This window comes from Amblyomma maculatum, chromosome 1 (genome assembly GCF_055883805.1).
Source record: "Amblyomma maculatum isolate TAMU_Amacu chromosome 1, ASM5588380v1, whole genome shotgun sequence".
NCBI lineage: Eukaryota > Metazoa > Arthropoda > Arachnida > Ixodida > Ixodidae > Amblyomma > Amblyomma maculatum.
Genome location: NC_139344.1, coordinates 360,981,931 through 361,003,046, shown reverse-complemented (window position 1 = coordinate 361,003,046; position 21,116 = coordinate 360,981,931). Strand labels below are relative to the sequence as shown.

Below are 21,116 nucleotides of genomic sequence, written 5' to 3'. Positions count from 1 at the left end.
GTGATATGTCTGTGCTGCTTGTCCAGGTGCGTTTCACAACAAGGCGCACTTCATGTACCTGGTAGAGTTTTGTTGTTTACCAATTAACTGAAAAAACTAATACACTTTTTTATTTCTCGTGGCATCATTACACGGCGAAATTGAAGGCCGTTAATGGTTAAACGTGAGCCCGGTTTTACAAATCTCTTCATCGGCAATATGGTTGAGAATGTTAAATGATAAATATAAGCATATTACAGACCGTTTAATTGGCTTTCCCAAATTGGATAAATATATACTGACGTTGTTATGTGTGGTAATGTCGTCAAGATAGGGTTAACTTCAACATTATCATATACACAAAAGGCGTGTGTAGTTTGTGCATAAAAATTTATAAGATGCCCTTAACTAGTGTGCAACTTCAAAAGGCCGTATTAACAAGCTCTTAAACGGTTTTTTTTTTTGTGATATTTGATGATTCGAACAAAAGTATTGATCACGAAAATTTAAAGCTCGTTCACCTTCGATGTTGATGGCCTTCGACTTCGCAATGTGATACTACCAACGTCGAAAGCAAGAAAGTTAAGATGATTTTATATAAATGAAAGTCTATTCGTCATGCCCTATCAAGTATAAATAACGTCCGCATTAGCGGACCCACCTGCATAGAAGTATGTCTCGCAAATTTTAAAATATCAGTTTGTGAACATTGAAAAAGAAAATATGCCCCTGTAGTTCATGTCCAGTTGGTTTCCTTTAATCGTCGTCACCGCATCCATGCGTGTTGTGAAATTGGCTGCGCCCTGGATGAGAAACCTAAAGAAATGCCAGGACAGGCACGGGCTATGACAGACAACCTCCCCTCTACTATTTTAACCGCGCATCTTTCTCTCCATTGCCCTCACCTCACCTCTCTCCTCCTTCATTCATGCCCACACAATGGTCTTCGACTGCAATCTTCCCTTACCCTCAATTCCACGTGTGGAGCCAACACCCTCTAAAGGGGAGATGGCTTCTCGCCCTAGTGAGGGCGCCTACATCCGGTTATAGTAAAATTGCATGTTGTTAGGCTTAGCATCTGGAGGCGGTGCATGGACCATGAGGTACGTCATTGTGGGGTGCTTCGGAATAATTTAGCCGACCTGAGGCTTATTACTGGGCGCTCTTATCTAAACCATGCAGGCGCTTCTGTATTTCGTCTCCAGCACAAGACGGCTGCCGCGCATCGGATCTAATCCCCGATCTTGAAATCGATCCTGCCGCAACGGCCATTTTATAACGCCTCAACATGCAACCTGTCACGTGGGGTGAGCAGTGATAGTCACTTTTGGAGCTAGGTCTCATCAGGCTGCTACACCCGCCACTTTTTGCCCTAGCCACGTTTTTTTTTTTTTTTTTTCTTGTCAGGAAAGTAAATAAACTTCGAACTTTAAACGTTAGCGTTAAAAAGTACGTCAAGTTATTGTTCCGTGAGTAAGATTACTCTAAAGCAAGACTACATCACAATTAGAGCTGTATACATGGTAAACTGTGCCCAACTTCACTTAATATGATCGTATTCGAAAAGGCAAGTGGGCAGTCACTGTACACTACTTTATCTTAGGAGACTTTCTCACTGTGCTCGTTGGCTGAAAATTCAGTTTTTATGTGAAAGTCACTTAAATAAAAACATCCGTCGTTTTTCTCCACACCTCCTCTCCTGCTCCCGAATCCCTATTCATTCTTCCTTTGCTTGGCTAGGTCTTTTGCTTGTCTCGTTGCTCTACTTTGTTCTCGCACTTCCCGTCCTTAGGCAGCAGCACTTACACAGGCTGATATGAACTCCATAATACTCCTTCTGTTCGTCATCTGGACGGTGCTGTTCACGACTCGTCACATCACGCGTCGCAAGGACGACTCTCTTACTGAAGAGGAGAGGCGGTACGTATAATCCTCCTAAATGGGGATTTCTTCATGCTGGCGCTCTTTTTATGGAATGTGATATGAACTAAGATTCCTTTAAAAAAGGATGAAATGCTTCACACCAAACAAGCGGCAATTGATTACTCAGGTCGGACGCAAGTCGAGTCGCATACTGCCAAAGGATGACCGTTCGGGCCCGCTTTGAAACCACCGGAATTGTCAATAGTCAAAACTTCTACCCATTGACTTGGATCTTTTCGTTCTCCTGTTGTCATACACCGACAGCAATAAAAATTGAAGCTTTGCTTCCGCTGTGACGTGCTCGCAAAGTCCCGCCGAGGACGGTGCTTTCCGAAACTTCAAGTTCCTCTCTTCTTTCTTTCTTTCTTTCTTTCTTTCTTTCTTTCTTTCTTTCTTTCTTTCTTTCTTTCTTTCTTTCTTTCTTTCTTTCTTTCTTTCTTTCTTTCTTTCTTTCTTTCTTTCTTTCTTTCTTTCTTTCTTTCTTTCTTTCTTTCTTTCTTTCTTTCTTTCTTGAGTGACTGGCAAACTTTAGTGACATGTTTTCTGCGAAGCCCCACGAGACATTGACAATAACAGGGTATTGCTATGTGTAGTGGCAAATGTGAAAGCATTCTACCGTTGAAAGTCGAGCTAGTTGGTCAGAAGACAAGATGCACCACGCAGCAGAGTAGGCGACGACACACAGTAGAGGCACACAATACACACATTGTCCTTGTTTATGTGTATGTGTGTATTGTGTGCCTCTCCTGTGTGTCGTCGCTTACTCTGCTGCGTGGTGCGTCATGTGAAAACATTGTACTTCTATATAAGTTGTTCGCATGCAGCGGCGCCAGCTCGCCGGCACAACAGTCTGTTTTGCTTGATTCCCACACCTCCGGCGCCCGTGCTGCGAACGATGGACTTTGCGACGTTCGGATGAGACAGCTCGCAGGCAACACGACAAGCCCGCACGGCTTAGCATGGCATATGCGTTCGTTCCTTCTCTTCATCCACTCCTAGCCTTGCAGAGGCGGTTCCAATCAGATGTGCTGGTCTGCCACAGTTCGTGTTGCACAGAGAATAAACTGTCACACCACGCCATGAAAGTCTCGTTTCGAAGTCCTTCGATTGCTTGCGCCCTACACAACGGTACGCTGTGCGCGAACGTACTCTTCATCGACGTTACTAATTATTTTGCTTTTCTCCGGACAGCGCTTTGACTGGGTGACACTCCACTCAACTCTTTAAATCCTCCGCTTTCAATTTAAACGTTATTAAATACAAGCTAGCGATTCCCTCCTGGTCTCGTATATCGTTTCGCATTGTAAAAAAGAGAGAGAGAGAGAGAGAGAGACTAGTTCACGCGGTCCAGAGTAGTTCAAGCAAGGTCAAATAAGCCCAGCAAAGGCATTAAAATTTTTTTCGTTGTACTCAAGGTGACCCAGAAGCATTACAAATAACGCTGATATAGGACGTCAATTCAGGCGGTGCCTGTACTCGTACAAATTGGCAGTAAAAGGAGTTGTACCCCAAAAAAGGGTGCAATGAGGACAACAAAAAGAGAAAAACACTACACAGGAGCAAACTACCAACTGAGATAGAAACAAGCTGTTATTCTGGGAAAAGGAGTTGTGTCATCGTCCTAAATGTTTATATAGTGCATGTTCCTAGAGGTAGACAAAGGGGACAAAATGTACGAGAATAAAATCATAAATGCTAAAATAACCATATTGTAATAATAATCGTATAGTTTTTATTCTTTCTTCCTTTATCGTAAAGTCGGGGAGATGTTCTGTACTGGACAACTCAACTAGGTCTGCTTGAAAGTAGCAGCACGAAAAAACAAGGACGTGAAAGGGGACGAGGAAATCATTGAAGCTAGGCACATTTTACGACTAGGTGATAAATGTGTTAGTGAGCCACCCATCACGTTAGCATGCAATGAGTAGGGTAGCTATATCAGGGAACCTTAGTTCGGGAATTTTGGTGACTCGTGTTTTGATGTCTGCTTATCGGTGATTGAGTGGTTTACAGGGTCGCTCGGCTTCCCTATATATTTCATGTTTGCTGCATACTTTAGTTGCGAGTTAGCGTATCTCTTGTCCCCTTTCATGTCGTTTTTTCACGTTGCTACTTTCAAGATAACACCTTATCAATTCATCCAATTCGACATTCTTCTGCAGTACTAGATTGGCCTGGTGGGAGCGAAAAAAAAAAAAAGCAAGCGTCTGGACAGCGTGCAAAGAAAGGCACAGCGATAAGCAGCACAGTGAGAAAACCTTCGATCGGCAAAATAGCTCATAGAAGAAACAGTCCGACGAAAAAGCACAGGAGAAGATAATACGACAAAAAACATCCCAGCGCAGTCGGTGCAGAGCTGCAGGAGGGGTAAACTGTCAAAGTTACCATCAGAAGGGGTAAACGCCTAAGCCAAGTGACACCGTCATTGCCAGAGGGTAAAACACAAGGTGTGGGGTACGGGCATTGTCAAGTTTGGTCAAGTATGATAAGGTTAAGATAATACAGAATAAATACTTACAAAACACCAGTTCTCTTTGCTATGTACTCGTTTCCCTTGGTTTTAATGCCGTCTAAACTGCGAATCAGCCAACTCACAATTATTTCTCAATGCATCAACCTTCACAACGGTTTCGAGTACTTGGCGATTATCAAAAGAAGAATCACACCGACTCGTCAGTCAAGATAAGTTCACCAATAATGCTTGCGCTTGATTGTCGCTGAGACGTTCTTTGTGCTGTTCTGATTTTTTTTATATTTTTTAATTCGTGGCCCTGATCGGCCTTCTGCCATTTAATTGTGCCTCTTCCGTGCGGACCAAGCTCAGACATATGGCCGAGTACACATAGATTGTTTAAAATCTGCAATCCGCAAGAGAGTCAGTTTTATGCTTCCGTGCGTGTCCAGCAAGTCAGTTTACTACGGATCCCAGCACTAGCAATAAAGCTCAAAGCTTGTGCGCATATTTGTCTTTGCTCAGCAATCTTTATCATTTATTATTCATTCATTTTTCTTTCTTTCTTTTTCCTGCTGTTCTCGTACAGGCAGCTCGACGAACCCCTATTCTTGACACCGCTTCTGGAGAGTAACGACACAGAGCGAGCCCGGCGCCTGAGCAGGGTCACTCTCTTCGAAGAGCACGGCGTCGAAGCGCACTCGGGTTACGTCACGGTGGACAAGGGTTATGGCAGCCATCTTTTTTTTCTCCTGACAAAGGCGAAGGTATGTGCTTTTAACGTGCCGCAACACTACAAGTGCGTTATCTGTCAGAGCGAAGAGGTTTTCGCGGTGTTATTTTCCAGAAGTACATTTTACGTCATTGAAAGAGGAAAGAACGCAAAACAGCAGCTAAAGCTTCAGTTTTATTTCATTCATATTGAGCGGGCGTTCAGAATTGGCAATACTGGAGTTGATAGACCGGCTTTCATGTCCATGCAAGACGCGGAACAAGTCTGGCAATTGGTACTAGCGTCATGTTCTGAAGAAACAGACAAAAACAGGTTAGTATTTCCGGTAAACTAGTTCCAACAAAAACACCTCTACTTTACTCCACTTTTTGTTCGCCACACGAAATTAGAGACGCACACGCCGGTGCTAAGGGCTGGAAAGTTAATCAGAAATCAGTTGAACCTTTTTTTATTAGTTGTTTACAGAATCACATTTTATGCCGGGAGAAATGTAGATTTGGCGCGGGCATTGCATGAAGGCTTCCCACTTAATAAAAAATAAAGCCATCATAAATGATAGCTTAGGTTTTGGAAGTGCACGACTTGAAGAAAAAGTGGCCAGAATTTGTGAGCACCGGTTGCAAACGTTCAATAGCCTCAAAAAGAGAATGACGCAGCTTTCCTCCAGGCTTGAGACAGCTTCAAGGATGAGCGACTCAAGCCGTCCTCAAGCATCGTACGGAGGGAACCTCAGCTGCTATTTTCTTTATTTGTGTTCGAGCGCTTGAAGTATATGTTACACGTGTTAAACGTAATTGGGGTAATTTATTGCCTTATACATATCTATGCCAGTTCATTGCAAACTGAAAATAAAATAGAAATTAGAACAAAACAGTACGCTCAGTGTTCTCAGTTCACGCGGAAAGGAGCAGAACAACTTCTAAAAATGCGGGCTGGTACGTCCAACTTTCAGATAAGCTTCTGCCTCCTGCCGTCTACATCGCGGTAAAAGAACTAACCATGAATAGCAGTATACGAGATAGCAAAACTTTCTTGTGGGTGAGCTTATCATTGCCAACGGTTCAGAGATAGGATTGTCGTGCCAACCTTACCCAGACCTTGTAGCGGTTGACGAGGGAACGACTCTGCTGGTACTAGTGTCTAGAGGGGCTTTCTCCAAATGACTGCGATAAGCAGCTGGGAGCTTAGCAAGGATCAGCGCTGAGCTCCGTGGGCAATAATGTGGCGCGTTCTCGCCTGCTGTTCTACAGTGTCGCTGTCTGGTCGCACCAGCTGCAAACGCAACACTGTACACTTAACTTGCATCAGGCTTCCAGCCGCGATGCACCAATATAAGATTTACTGCGTTCAGTGAAAGGGATTATATTTTATTTATTGAGGTTAAGCATATTGTCAGGAAAATGGTAGCCAATCGGGTGAATCGCCGTTAAATGTAAGTACTAGATCCAAAGCCATGAAGACCAGAGGGGCCGCGATGCATAAAAAACTGACATTAATTCCTATATCCTGACAATTTGTCATTCCTTGGTACATGATCTAGTCATTATGCAGCAATGTTCTGTTTAAAAGAAACCTTCATGCCTTGAAATCAGCATTACTCCATGGTTAACTCTTTTTTATCTTGACCTTTTTTGACCTTGCACTGTTTTCTGGTGAACAGCGTCGCAATTATATGACTTTAGTAGATGCTTGCATGAAACGTACTTACATAAGAGCATTTACCGGTTAGCTCATAAATTTTATTTGGTACTTTATGCACTATGTCCGTTTATTTATTAATTTTATTGCAACTGTAAAGCATGGATAGTTAGCTGGTACGCAGTGCATTTTGTCGCATTCTAGCGACTGCCAAACAAAAATGCGCCGCCTGCCTTGGTGGTACAATATCCAAAACATTGTACAACTCGAATACATTTGCACAAAGAAGTGACCGCTGAAATTACGCAATTTTTAAAAAGAAACAGAGAGCACTGATTGAAGTTATTTTTGCCTGTAGATTGTCTCAGCAGTCGCATCTTACCTGTGCTAACCTACGAGGAAGAAATGTAGAGGCGAACGAAAAAGGGTTGAACTTAGACTGAGAAAAACACAGTCACATGTGGAAAGGAATAAGGTAAGTGCAACATTAAGACGTAGGAAGCGAGCTGAGTGGGCCAGGGAACAAATATATGAATTACTGAAATCCTGTCGAAGTGAAGATATGGGCATGCATTGAAGTACATGTAATTCGAAGGCAGCCGATGGCAGCTAAGGCTAGCAAGAGACGGAAGAAAGCAATTGAGTGCAATACACAAGGCAGTTTACTCGGATAACTTAACCGCAATTAGATGGCAGCAGCATAATTGAGGATATATGGGAGAGCCATTTGGACTCCAATGGTTGTTCGTAGTAACGATGATGATGTCCGGAAAGACGAACGCAAAGACGGGGGTATAACTGTTAACTACATTATAAGAATCTGTATTCAATAGCAAGCTAACAAGCTTTTCTACCCCTGCAGTTGGCGTAGAATCCATGCACATATCTTCTACTTACAAATGGCAGTATTTCCAGAACACTCAATTCCATAGAATTATTTCAGCGCGGCCACATTTCGAAACACCCACCTCAAACTTCGCCGCCTAATTACGCCTAATTACGTACTTGCGGTGCTCGCGGCAGACAGAGGCGGTCGAAAGAAATCCCCCTCGGTGCGTCACGGCATTTGAGTATGATGTTTCGTCTCTATGGAGCAACGGCGCAGGGTTAATTGTGCTCATTTCAGCCTCCGTTAGGGAATCCGAAGATGCGGCTGTAAAAAGCATCTACGACACAGTAGGATGGAGTTTTGCACGAGTCCGCGACACAGTCTTGCATGTGTCATTCTGCAAACTGCGATGGAAATTCCGAGACGCATGTCGCGGAACACGACAACGCTACGAGAATTCTTCAGAGTGCAATAGTTCATAGGGATGGGACCATCCTTGAGTTTCTGAGACTATTATACGTGCCAGGCGTATTGACTAAAATGCTTATGAATCGGTTTGAGTTATTCAGGATACAGCCGTTGGCTTTGTGTCCTCTTGATCGCATTCCTTCGGTGTAAAAGCAACTTTCGTTCATTACACGAATTCAGGTTCTTTTTTTTTTTTTTATTAACAGAAGCGAATACAGGGTACGCTGTGCACTACATGTGTGTCGCTGAGACTAAGCCTACCATCAAACGGCTGCTGCTAATAGCTAAAAAGCCTACTACTGTTCAGCCGCTCCATGAATTTCCACGCAGCACCTGCCGGACACGGCACCTTTGATTCTATGGACCTTCGGCGGCCCCGGCGTGTCTTCATTGCTCGGGCCGCTATTATTCAACGGCCCCGCCATCCTTGACGCCGCCGGACACTTGAAATCTGCCCCGGGCGGTGACCTGCAGTCGTTCGCGCACGTCCTCTACCTGGATCACCCTGTGGGAAGCGGTTACAGTTTCGCCGAGCATGACGAGGACGACAGACCATTCGCCAAGAGCGTGGACGATGCCGTAGACGGCGTGGATGAGTTCTTGCGGCAATTCGAGATTCTGTTCCCCGAGTTCCGAGGCCGTCAGCTCTACTTTGCCGGAGAGTCCTATTCCGGTCAGTGAAGTTTTCAACGTTGCAAAAATGTGCTATCGTTTACTTTAAGGTTCGTTCCGTGCAAGAATTTCAGCTTCTTTTTTAACGTGCTGCCCGCTATTCATTCCCTCACAGTAGAGGGTGTTTCCTTTCCTTTCATTGAGCGTGTTACAAGCTAGACTGCAAGGGATAACTTTAGCGTAGAGATCTTTCGATATATTTGCTCAGTCAGCAGTACCTTCGTAACGCTTCATTGGTGTAAATAAGAAAACTGATGTTGTGAACTCACTATGACACACTTGTTGAAATAATATTCCGGAAGGGTTCACAGTAGCTCGGGGGCCGTACAAGTCTTGCGTACGCATAACACAGCCTTGAAAAGGATTGAGGTTGGTTAGCCATATATGTTTGAGGAGATTATATAGTACACAAAGAAAAGGTGACGCTCCCTAAGCTTTCCGTCAAGGCAAAAAAAGAAAAGATCGTATTGGCTAAAGACGTTTTCGTAAAGATTTATATGACCCTTTCTTAGCGTCCAGCAATGCTATTGTTGGGAGGTTCTGAAAGGCGGTTTTACTATGGTTATAGTTGTTTCATTCGTTGCTCGCATCCTTAGGATGTCACAAAATATCACAAAAACTATGTTTTGGTTAGTTATATTTCCGCATGTCTCACTCCCCCTGGCAAATGATTTGTTCGTAGCACGGGACGCCTTCGGCTACGCCCACCGGCACCACAGTACGGAAACAAAGATAAGTATGAAGTTGGCCGGCATCATGAGCGGAGCTGGCTTTATCGCACCGCTACTCAGGTCGGCGAACCCTGCGAAATTCCTCCTCAAACTAGGCCTCATCGACACCGAGGGCCGGCGGCTTCTGGACGAGAAGTTCGGCCAGATAAAGGAGTCCGTGGAGGACCAAGAGATACTCGTGGCCTTGCTTCTGCTGAGGTCAGAGCCTTGATGCATGTACAGCCTTCCAGTCTTTTTAACAATATCACGCAAAACAAGAATCATTTGCCGGCTTGGACCATAACCGTCTGGTGAACCTCTCCCAATGAAATTTAAAAAACAATATATTGCTTTCAAGAGCAGTTCTTACCATGTTCACGTACATCCACTTTGTTACACACCCACTATCTAATTACTTAGTTTGTGCCTCTATTATCTAGCAGAGATTCTTTAGCATGCAGTCGTAAGGTACGCAGTTATTTTAAAGATAACTCGAAGGTATCCCTAAATTTCTGATGGCACATTCCTCCACTATCGCCATAACCTGTCACCTCATGTCACTAACTCACCACTCGCTTTCCAACCACCCTCTTTTACCCCTCGAATTTTCTCCTCTCCACAAGCTTGGTTTGGAGCATTTCTCTACCTCTACTTTGATAACTGCTCATGGTGGGCAGGTGGCTATTAAATTAGTTCTACAAGCAATTAAAGTATCACCACTGACGCTGTAAATTGTAAGGCAGAATGCAGGGCTGTATGGCTACAACAGCTTTCGCTATAAAAGTAATCACCACAAAGTGAAACGAGGCACGCCATGTCAGCGGCCAAATAGATAAGGTTTTTCAGACTGGGAGCTGTACCAAACACCAGCGATGACCGTGAACAGTTATTATATCGAGGCGCTGCTTTAAAAACGTATGAAAGACCCCAGCAGTTCATATACAGTCGCGATAAATAATGATATATTGTTTGTTGTAACACTTTCCGTCTTTTGATGCGGTAGCTTTTGAAGCTCAATTTGAAAAAAAAAAAAAATGTTAACCAGCTTTGGTTCTTGAAATCGTCAACACTGCTGTGATGACTTCACAACGTCGCACGACATGGCCAAGCGTTGACTGGGTGACGGCATGTTTATGATCATGGAATCACGTGGTGTTGTCGAGTTAAAAGGTACGCTGGGAGCAGTGGCGGCGATACGAAAGCGAAGGGGGGATATGGGGTCGGAGGGAGTGGACGCACCCTAAAAAACAAAAACCTTTGCACATCTTCCCGAACGTCCGTTTCTGAGCTTTCATGGATTACATCGTAAGAATTTGCTAGTGGTCATTTTCCTAAGCAAAATAGGCAATGACCTCGATTAATATCGAAAGCATGAGTTAAGGTTAGTCATTTTTATTGCTCAACAAAATAGGGCACACAATGTTTGTGCAAATTAAATGTAAACGAAGGTATTATTGTTTCTATTTTGTTTTTATTTTTTGGTATAAGGAAGTCTGCCCCGCCCTTCCTCTTCCCCCCCCCCCCCTTCACACACATACACGCACAAACACTCAAGAAAGTCACTAGCTGGCAAGCAACAATTAGAAGCCTCATTTCAGTAAAACAGTTACGCGTCGGTGTCGTTTCTTTTACTGAAGCGTCACAGAGGCGGTGTGGAGCGGGAACACGGCTGCTGAAAGAGGGAAGAGCGGGAAAAGGAAGAAGAAAAAAAGATAGGAGTGCGACGACCAGGGAGTGGTAGATAGACAAAGCGAAAACGTCCCGCAATGACCTCTGTAGTACACCCTTTCAGTGCCTCCATGGAGATTTTTATTCAGCGTTGTGTGCCGATTCCTTATCCTAAACAATAACAAACTCATATAACGGGCTGTTTAAAAATATCGCTAATGCATTTATGCCGCATGGGTATTGTTGATCGCCAGGAAACCATTTTTTATTGCGTCTTGTTGACCATGCAGGTTTCAAGTCAAGGAACGTTTGTTGAGTAGCTGCAACAAAAATTGTTACACAAACACCACAAAATGTGCCATCGCTGTACACGCTAGCAAGAGTCGCGATCTTCACCAAAGTCAGGTGGTTCAGTACGGCTGCAATTTGTTACTCTCATCGGAGATGAAAAGTCGAAGATATGACATCTTCATGCCTGTCGCTCACCCCTGTATTTTTGCCTTCCCAGGGAGGTCTTTTTCGGGACCGAAACGGGAACTCCTTCGCTGTTCCAGGAGCTCACCGGATACCGACATCGGGCGTCTGCACTCCGTTCGACAGAGCCTGCGGAGTTCGTCACATACCGGGAGTACGTCGCAAGCAACGATTTCAAGAGGGCCATACATGTCGGCGTCAATGCGACTCCGGAACGACAGCGCAGTTTCGTCACCAATAGCCTCTACGCGTACGACGCTTTCAAGGACATCACCGATATGGTGCAAACCGTTCTCGACCACCATCGCGTGCTTCTGTATGGAGGGAATATGGACGTCGTGTACCCGTCCGACGCGGTGTATCGTTTTTTGCGGTCCCTTCATTGGAGTGGGGGCCGAGAGTTCGCGAAAGCAAGGAAAAGGCCGTACACGAACTCGTCGGGCGCGGGAGAAGTAGTGGGCTACAAGTTGCAAGTTCGCAACCTCACCTACGCTTTACTCGTGAATTCTGGTCATTACGTGTCCTTCGACAATCGCCGGGCCGTTGCCGACTTGTACAAAGACTTCGTGAGTGCTAACGTCACTACTACTTAACCGGAATATCTGAATGACGGTCCTGTTGGCCAATGTTCACAAAAGTTCTTACCAGCGGGAAAAAACAGAAGCGGTGATTTGGCTCGTTGACATGCAGCAGTAAATGTGACTCTGGGGACGAGAAATAATAAAACACTCGTGCATTCCATGTTAGACAGGGGCGGGGTATATAAAGATGTGCAAAGTACTCTCATTTTGGAATATTCATGCTACCAACAGTCGCTGATTCTCCGGGAAGCTACTTTACGACCTACAAGCAAATTTGCCTTAATATTAACGCTGCGTCGGCCTACTCCGAAGACTCTTGTCACCTCTCCACACGTATTTACATTGACAACCGCAATTTCCCCAACCCTCCCGCATTCCCCGGCGCATCCTCTGCTTTTAGAGCGAGATAACAGAAGTGGCCAAGAGGGTGTACTCCAGAGCCGGTGTTTTGCATAAGTATTATTCTGAATTCATTTGAATATGCATCAACCACCCCTTTTCACACTTTCCAAAAGCTACTTTTCTTCAAATCTCGGTCCATTTGAAAATAACTCACCACGGCGAATGTAGTTCCACTTACAAAGCCTGCTGAAGGCATTCAATCTGAGTGGTACTGAATAGTTTATAGCGAAAGTTGGCGGTGCATTTCTGCGGAATGGTCGACAGGCATAACGTGTTGAACTCAAAGGAACGGTTTTCAATGCCTTGGGGTAGGAATTTTAGAGCAAGGGGCCAACGACCTGCCTCGCCCATATCGCTGTCGACTGTGAGATCAACTTCTCCGAGATAATGGCGCTGAACTCCGTAAGCCTGTGGCTAAACCTTCGTGCTTAACTACATCTGCAGCTCTCCAACTTGAGGAATTCATTAACCACGATACCGCGCAGTGAGATCGATTCCGGTACGCGAAGGGTGATTATCGATCGTCCGGAGAGTAAACAGTGCCTCCACACTTCCGCAACAATAGCTTCAAATTCTACGCTAGTATTTGCAATTCCCGTTTCCACATCATTCGTCCGCAAGTACACAGACGTCTCAATTTAATCCGTAAAAAATATACTGGGGCAGCCTTTGTTATTCGTGCACCGGTAAATAGTGTGAAGTTCCAAAATGGCGAACTGCAATTTATATAAAAATATTTAGCGAAATACATATAGCGTCATAAAGTTTTGTGGCGCAGCAGGAGTATGTCTTCTCCAGCTTTCATTACTCGCCATGAAGCAAAATTGAAAAAAAAAAAAAAACTCCAGCCCGAAACTTCCGAGGGATTTTAGCGACTAAAATGGCTAAAGGCGAAAGCCTGAGTGCCGTATTCTGCTCGCAACTGGCAATAATTAGTAAATAGCTAATTACCTAATATTTAATTGATTAGTTGGTCATTAGGTGGGTACCAGGTGATGAATTATATAGGAATTACTAATTAGTCATTAATTAGTAATTAGTCATTGATTGGCATATGGCCACATAAGGTATGCATTCGCGCATACTGTGGTGGTGCTCTGTGGTTGGTTGACACCTCTATGACGTCATCTGGCCTCGGCTTATCAGAGTCGCCGCAAAAGCGGGACACATTTTGTCCACGACAGCATGAGCCGTTAAAGGTTTTCGTCTTAATACTTCGTCGGAGAGCTGACGAACTACATTTGGCCTTCAGCATCGAGAAGGGGACGTTCCCTCATTAGCATCTCGGAGGCTCATTTTTTCCCGCGCTTCCATAGAGTACAATACAGTGACTATAATATTTCTTCTTATGCAGTGCAGTACTACTCATGGGCGCTTAGAACCAAATAAATGAAGTGGTTTATGAATTTCCTTTCCACAACGCATTCAGGTATTCTGAGTGCCGGTTTTTTGTCACTAAACATTATCATCATCATCATCACGTGACACAGACGTCATGCTTATGCAGCTGCAGCATACTAGACTTTCAAGTAGACTCCCTGAAGCCCCCAAGCTCGGGAACCCATGACGTCTTAAGAGCCGTAATTTAGTTCCGAATTACTATGTAAGGCGCGAAAGGCTCGGCTGATGCTTGTACATCTTCAATACGTTGACAAAATGCTTTAGAAAGCGTAATAAATGGCTATATATCTTCACAGCGTTGCTTTTACGAGGCTGGACACAGTTGCAGCACTGAACCAGCACTAGTATAGGAAAGCTTTTATTCGAGCAACGTTACATTCAGAAGATGTGTATTCGAGAAATACGTAATTTAAGTAACTAATGGTTATCTGATCTGTGGGTACAGTGTACCGCTTTTTCTTCTCTTTGAAAGTCACTCAGTCGGAGTTTCCTGTTTATTAAAAGTGTTGCTTTCATTATTTCTCCATGACCGTCTGATCTTGATTCGCTGAATTCAATGTCGACATCTTTTGAAAGACTGTTCGGTTCCATTCGCGGTTTAATTGTCTAGATTTGACTATACCACATATTATATTTTGTGTGTTATGTGTTAAAAGGACTGGACAAAAAAAGTTCATTGCGGCTGTAGGCGTTCGAAAAAGAACCAGCTATGCACCTGAAATTTTTATAGTATCGGACAAATGTTGATGAAAATATAATGAAGTGTGTTTGCATGTAGTGACCCGCAGAAAAATTTCGTTGTTTTGGTGGGAAAAACGTTATCACTTTATTCTACGAGCGTCAAACACAATTTTCTATTTGTTCGCGGCGAAACGTGTTTCGGCATCTTAATGAATATTTGAACTTTCTTGGGTACAGCAAATATTATCACATGTGGACAAAGACGACGGATAAGGAAGAAACTCATTATATTTTTCTAAATAAAAACGAGCAAGATAATTCCTCGAGCTAAAATTAGGTGCACGTGGAAATACCCGAACCGTCGTGTGTTTACACCACGCCTGTACTCGTCAATCTGTCGGCGTTATCAAAAAAACGTTGAATACATAACAACGCAAACATATAAAGAGCATAAAGAGTACACATTACCCACAATGAATGCAACTCATCAGTTTCCTAACTCTGCCTGCCGCATTGTTCTAGATCAATACTTGTCTCAGTGCGGTCTAGTGACTCCATTGGGAGTACGGCGAATCTGCAAATAATTACGTTTCACTGTTTACTCTGCTTCGCCTTGTGAGCACGCCGGAGGGTTTGTTTGAGCCTTATGTATGGGCTGCTGAAGACACGCTGGGCATTGAGCATGATATATATTTCCGCACAGAACCCTTGTATAGAATTTGGGACAGCGTTGTCAGTTCTACGCATTTTCGTTCACTGCTTAGGTACCTGGTTCATTGCTTTTTCATATTGATTTATTCTTTTTTGCTGAAATACTAATGAGAACACCGGCTGCTTTGATCAGACAGCATTTTTAAATTAACGAGAGTCCAGGATTAACTGCATATTAGAGTTGCGTGCAATAAGCCGAGTGCTTGAATGAAAATATATTAATGCTCCTCAGTTTTGGAAGCGAATAACAGCTTAGTTAAACTGCTCAGGAATATTAAATACCTGCAGCAGCGTCACACTAGAACAAGCTATTATGACGTAAAACAAATTACAACCAGAATAAATATGCGCCGCGAAGTTGCATCTTAAGCTCTTGCTGATTCTACCAGAAACGAAAAATAGACAGGGTTTATAATCCTACTGGCAACAACGTATGGGAAAAGAGCTATGAGGTTAACGGCTGATGGTAACGCAGCGAATTTCGGGAAGGAAAATGAGAGGGTTTTGATCTGACAATCGCAAACCCTATTCGGTCGAATATCGTTTTGGAGACCAAAAAGAGTACTGTTCCATTTCTCTCGTGGCGTGAAACTTGCTTTGCCAGAATTGTCGTCGAACCCAAAAGGAAGCTCACTATAGGCCCTGACGTGAACACATGTCAGAGTCCTTCCATATAATTCTGTGCGGGTCATCTCGGTGCAGGGTATCAATTCTCGGCGCCGACATGAGGCTTTCGGCATTTCAAAAGCTATACTCTTTGAACCTTCTCTCTATGAATTGAGGAAGATGCATCCTATCTGGCCAAGGCGGCCAGATAGGGCTCGCGATCCCCCTTTCCCCAACCCCATTCGCATGCAGCATTCCCACACATAGCATTAGACATTACCCAAAGGATACCGCCTCTTGACAGCGTCCTCGTTTCTCTACATACAGCGGCCTCGCGTTTCCGCACACCGTCGGACGAAGAAGCGTGCTTGATTGCAGTCTCAAAAGATGCACACGCGAAGGGAGAGCGCATCCGCGCCTTTTCTCGCTCACTTTTTCCTCTCGCGCGGGACTGTATGCATCTCTGTATATGTTGGAGAACTCCCGAAGGACCTGGGTCAACGGCAGCCACGGAGCCAATTTCCATTTCGGTGCCGCCGAACGGAACCCCTTCCCGGCACCAAACGTGGGGAAGGACTGAGAAAGGTTAGGAGGGACGGGAAAGGAGGTCTCGGGGTTTCTTTCCCATTGGCCACGCAATTTGCCACGCGCTTTCTTCTTCCCCGGGAAACAAATAAAAATAAAGTAGTGGAGAAGGGTGTTTGGTGGGTGCATCGATTCCATCCGGCTCGCAGAACCTCTGCCTATAGCTACCTCTCCGCCGCCGCCGCGCCTCGAGGTTCAATATGTGTACGCACTCGCCCTCTGATGGCTGGCATTGGGCACTCCTTGCCTGCCGTTGGCGTGTTTCTATTGCCCAGTCACACGGGGCTCAATTGCTCCTCTATTGCAGGCTCGGAAGAGTGGGCCGCATTGCCGTCTCCTCCCGGGGACAAGGTATTTGTACGGTCACCCGTATGGTGCACTATGCGGTTCTGGCTGCTGTTCCGCATCGGTCGGTTATTGACCGGCACAGCCTTATATAGCCGTCACGATGTTATTTGTTGCTACGCAGTGTCTAAGGTGCCGCAGGCCCTTGGGAGCGGCGTTTCCCCCCCCCCCCCCCCCCTTTTGTTCATTGCAGTCGCGAAAGAAAAGAAAGGCGTTAGGCACATCCAGGAAACAACCAGACTATAATGTCCCCCCAAAATGAACTTCTTGCTTATGTGGCAAGATATGAACAGCGGATAACAGGAGAGAGAGAAGACTTCCTTCTTCCGAGGAGTTTACGTGCCATGTACCTACACAAACTGACTCGCTCAGCGTTCTTTTAGGACGCTATACATGTAAATACGAAACTAATTGGGCAAAAATTGTGCTGATAGAATTAGCCATGGTTTTCTGCATGTTGGGTTTTCACTACAACATGCAGTAATTGGTACTAATAGACGCGTTCGTTAAGTGCAGAACACCTCGGTGTCATTTGTCACGTGACACGCGTAGCTTTATAGGGAAACCAGAGTCTCATTTGGAGGCTAGGAGCGTTTCTGCGAACTCTGCAAACCAGCGTTGGCCCGGGATAGTATCCGTACAGACTCGCTTCCCGCTGGCTGCAGATAATACGAAAAAAAATAAAAAATGCGCGTGGCATGTACATAAAAAACGTAATTGCGGCATAATTAAAGCTATATTTTGATTTACAATATAGTGCTTACCGTGCTGGATCCTGCATATCGCCCACGCTCTTGCTCCTTGAAGTGCGCGTCTGCGCAATGTATTCGAGTGACTGCTTTTTCCTATCCCATAACTAATGGTATCTGTCTCGTCTGGGAACGGTGAGGCTTAAATTATGCAAAGCAAGGAGTCAACTGTACCGAGAGCTCGGAGATCGATGACCAGCGTCTGCAGAATAAGGGTTACTTCGTTTCAATTACGGGTGAAACGAATAACCCTTAATTAATATACGAGAAATGGCGAAGGCACGAGCATGTGCGTTCCCAAGACAATCACAGTGCAAAGGAGGCGCACACGGCAACGCCTGCAGAATGTCGTTTTTTTTTTTTATATCGTATACTATACCGTGCCATCGGAAGTGGGGAGGGGGCATTTTCCGATAAATTATAAATTAGGAGGACGCGCTTAAGCTTCACTTTAATAGTAGAAGAGATAGCGTCTTTAGCGTCGCATTTTCATTCTAGTCTTTAATCTTTCTTGCTTCGAATACTTCAATTTCTTAAATTATTAATACTGTACACATAACAACACGCCCTAAACACACGTTAGTAATTCATAAGCCCCAAAGCACGTTCACTAGAGGGCCCTTCAGACACGATTGGCAAACAACGAGCTTTCCTGGCATTGCCAATAAAAAGTGAAAACCACTTTCGCGGCTTATGCGTGTCGTGCCTCCCTGTCATGCAGGGTGCCTGCGTTCGAAGCCCAATGTTGACAATTTTATTTTATTGCGTATTTTTCCTACATTTTATTCCCAATTCTGGGCTTCGACGTCGGCGCCGCCTTTTCGACCGACCGAGCTGTATACGGTATCGCATAATACTCATGTAAAGGACGCGCTGAAGAAGCGCCATGGCCTGCAGTGTACGTAGAGGAGAGGCGGCGCGTCGACGCTAGTGTGCAGCCGCTGGGAGCTGCAGGGTGCAACTCCTCCTAGCTCCGCACTGCTCGCTCGTCAGACATCCAAGGTACCTTACAGCCCCCTCCGATCGCGCAGCCAAAGCATGGGTTTCAGTGACGCTGGCATCAACCACGGCCGCGCAATCACCCTTCAGACTAGCCATGAATCAACAAACGCCGTAGAAGCTCTCTTTCTCTCTCTCCACTTCCGTGCTCTCCTCTCACGTTCCTATCGCTTTGAGAAAATAGACGGGGCTTAGCTTTAGTTAAGCCCGGTAGGTTGCGAAAGCAATTTGAATTGAATTGAATGTCCTTTATTCAATGGGAAGGGCATGGCTACGCTATGGTTCAGCTCGTTGTGTAGCCAATTGCGGTGTACTATGTTCACCGTACGATTAACACAGAGTCTTCACTGTTCAAAGCTTCCATTAGATTCGATTTGGAGTCGTCACCGGTTGAGGACGATTCAAGAGAAGCACGACGCGATCGTCTAGCTGCATCTTAAGCGCGCCTTCGAGCGAGACGCTGTTCCCGCTCTTCATGTCTCTGTAGCCCGCTGTCGTTTCCTGGCTTGATCGAGACGGTGTGACTTTTCGTTCTGTTTATCAGGATGCATAGCGAGTGCCTCAGCTAAGCAAGCGCGCACATTTATATACCTATCGTCTTCCTCCTCGTCCTCCTCTCAAATGCGAGAGAAGAGGTGACAGCAGCGCCTCCACTCGATAGCAGCGCGGCTCCAGCTGCAGCGCACCGTGCCTACCGACCGCCGCCACCCGACGACTCGACTTGGTAGCCCAACTCTCGCAGCTTGTATGACGTCAAAGCGGCGTCATCATCATATGCGTGGCGCGCCGTGCCTACCGACCGCCGCTACCCGACGACTCGACTTGGTAGCCCATCTCTCGCAGCTGGTATAACGTCATAGTGACGTCAACACCTCATCCGCGGCGCGCCGGGCCTACCGACCGCTGCCACTCGACGATTCAACTTTGTAGCCCATCTCTCGCAGCTGGTATGACGTCACAGCCATCTGGGGTCATTAAATGTCAAACGTGCCTACCGACCGTGGCTACGCGAAGGGCTGAAAATGGGAGTAGTATTGCTTTCGCAATAAAACAGTTTGCTTTAAACTTCAATTCTCTCCAGGCGAGGCACTTCATTGGTCTCTCAGCAAGACCGCGCTTTACATATTATGACACCTGTGTGGCGGTTCAGAAACTAGGAGCAGAAGGAACAGAACATTGGCCAAAAATGCATCACAGCTTTTTGAGACTTTCCGCAAGCATAGGAATGCGCCTGCAGGATGTTTTATCAGGATGTATGTAGTATAAGCCACATAGCCCAGAACATCGCACATCGTTATCTGACAAGTTTTAGAGGGGACATGTTGTACTCCCTTCTCGCGCTAAGAAATAATCCACTAATTACATCAGAAGAACATTACCTGCTGGACGGGCGTGCTACTTGGATTGGCTGTCCTGCGAAGGTTGTGTCCTAGAGGCAGCGAAAACAAACAGAAGTTGGCCTTCAATGATAGTGTGCACATCGCGTTATAATCACAATTACTGACCGCTCTCGCTGAATATACAACCTTTACAAGCTAGAGACCAAGAAATGAAATACTGGTGTCACCATCTATCAACAAATTTCGCAAGTGTAATGCGTGCCTTTACAGTTAATTTGTGGCATGGATCTCAGGGGCCAGGCAAGAGTATCATTCACTTGAAAGAGTCGGCAATACTACCTGTTAAGAGGAGGATGTCGTGAGTTTGAATTCACTGGGGAGAAGGTTTTAAACGCAGTTTTCTCGCTGACAGACGCACCTTTTGGTTTAGGGAAAACGCCAGCATAGCCAGCATCATCATCATCATTACCAGCCGGACTATACTTACTGGAGGGTGAAGGTCTTTCCCATATTCCTCCAGTTAACCCGGTCTAGTATAGTGGATACTTGACCACAGCGAACTTCTTAACCTCATCTTCCCATCTAACCTTCTGCTACGTTTTCCTTCCCTTGGAATCTTGTTTGTTACCCGAAGCGACCATCGGTTATCTTCTCTTCGCACTACATGTCCTCCCCATGAACATTTCTTCTTCTTGATTTTCACTAGAATGTCAGTAAAGAGTTTTTTTTCTCTGACCCACTCTGTACGCTTCCTATCTCTTAACTTTGCCCCTACCATTTTTCATTTCATAGCCCTCTGAATTGTCCTCAACTTACGTAGAATCCTAGCCAGCGCCCTTGCATAACCAGCAAGAGCCAGCGAAAACCCAGTTTTAATACATAATCATATACCCGCATATTCGGATTTCGCCATGGCGGCTGATAAGCCTCATTCAAAGCAGCCGCTTGGAAAAAAGAATTGAAGCCGATTTTGCTAAGTTGGTCAGATTCAAAGCATGTGGGCAAGCACGTCATCTTTCATTTCGGTTCAAATCTAGGGTTTCAAGATGAGGCTTCAGCGAAAATCGGTGAAATCGGTGGCCGGGAACCTTAGAGTACATAATTATAAAATTTTAGGACCCATTCACGCATATTAAGATCACAATGCGAGAACTCCATGTTTGGATCCGT

General features: G+C 45.2%; 1 protein-coding gene across 11 annotated transcripts in view; it reads left to right on the top strand.

Moving 5' to 3' along the window:
* Positions 1-21,116, top strand: part of LOC146207932 (venom serine carboxypeptidase-like) — a 154,366-nt gene that overhangs the window by 81,077 nt on the left and 52,173 nt on the right. For 4 of the 11 annotated variants that reach the window (XM_084591602.1, XM_084591616.1, XM_084591587.1 and 1 more), the window contains 5 exons: positions 1,772-1,899; positions 4,944-5,121; positions 8,353-8,695; positions 9,377-9,623; positions 11,581-13,740. In XM_084591602.1, coding sequence (XP_084447728.1) covers positions 1,796-1,899; positions 4,944-5,121; positions 8,353-8,695; positions 9,377-9,623; positions 11,581-12,139 — 1,431 coding nt within the window. In that variant the 5' untranslated portion in view covers positions 1,772-1,795 and the 3' untranslated portion in view covers positions 12,140-13,740. Of the gene's footprint in view, positions 1-1,161; positions 1,287-1,719; positions 1,900-4,943; positions 5,122-8,352; positions 8,696-9,376; positions 9,624-11,580; positions 13,742-21,116 lie in introns of those variants that run through there. The other 7 variants (XR_014704550.1, XR_014704555.1, XM_084591635.1 and 4 more) reach the window with 5 other exon arrangements.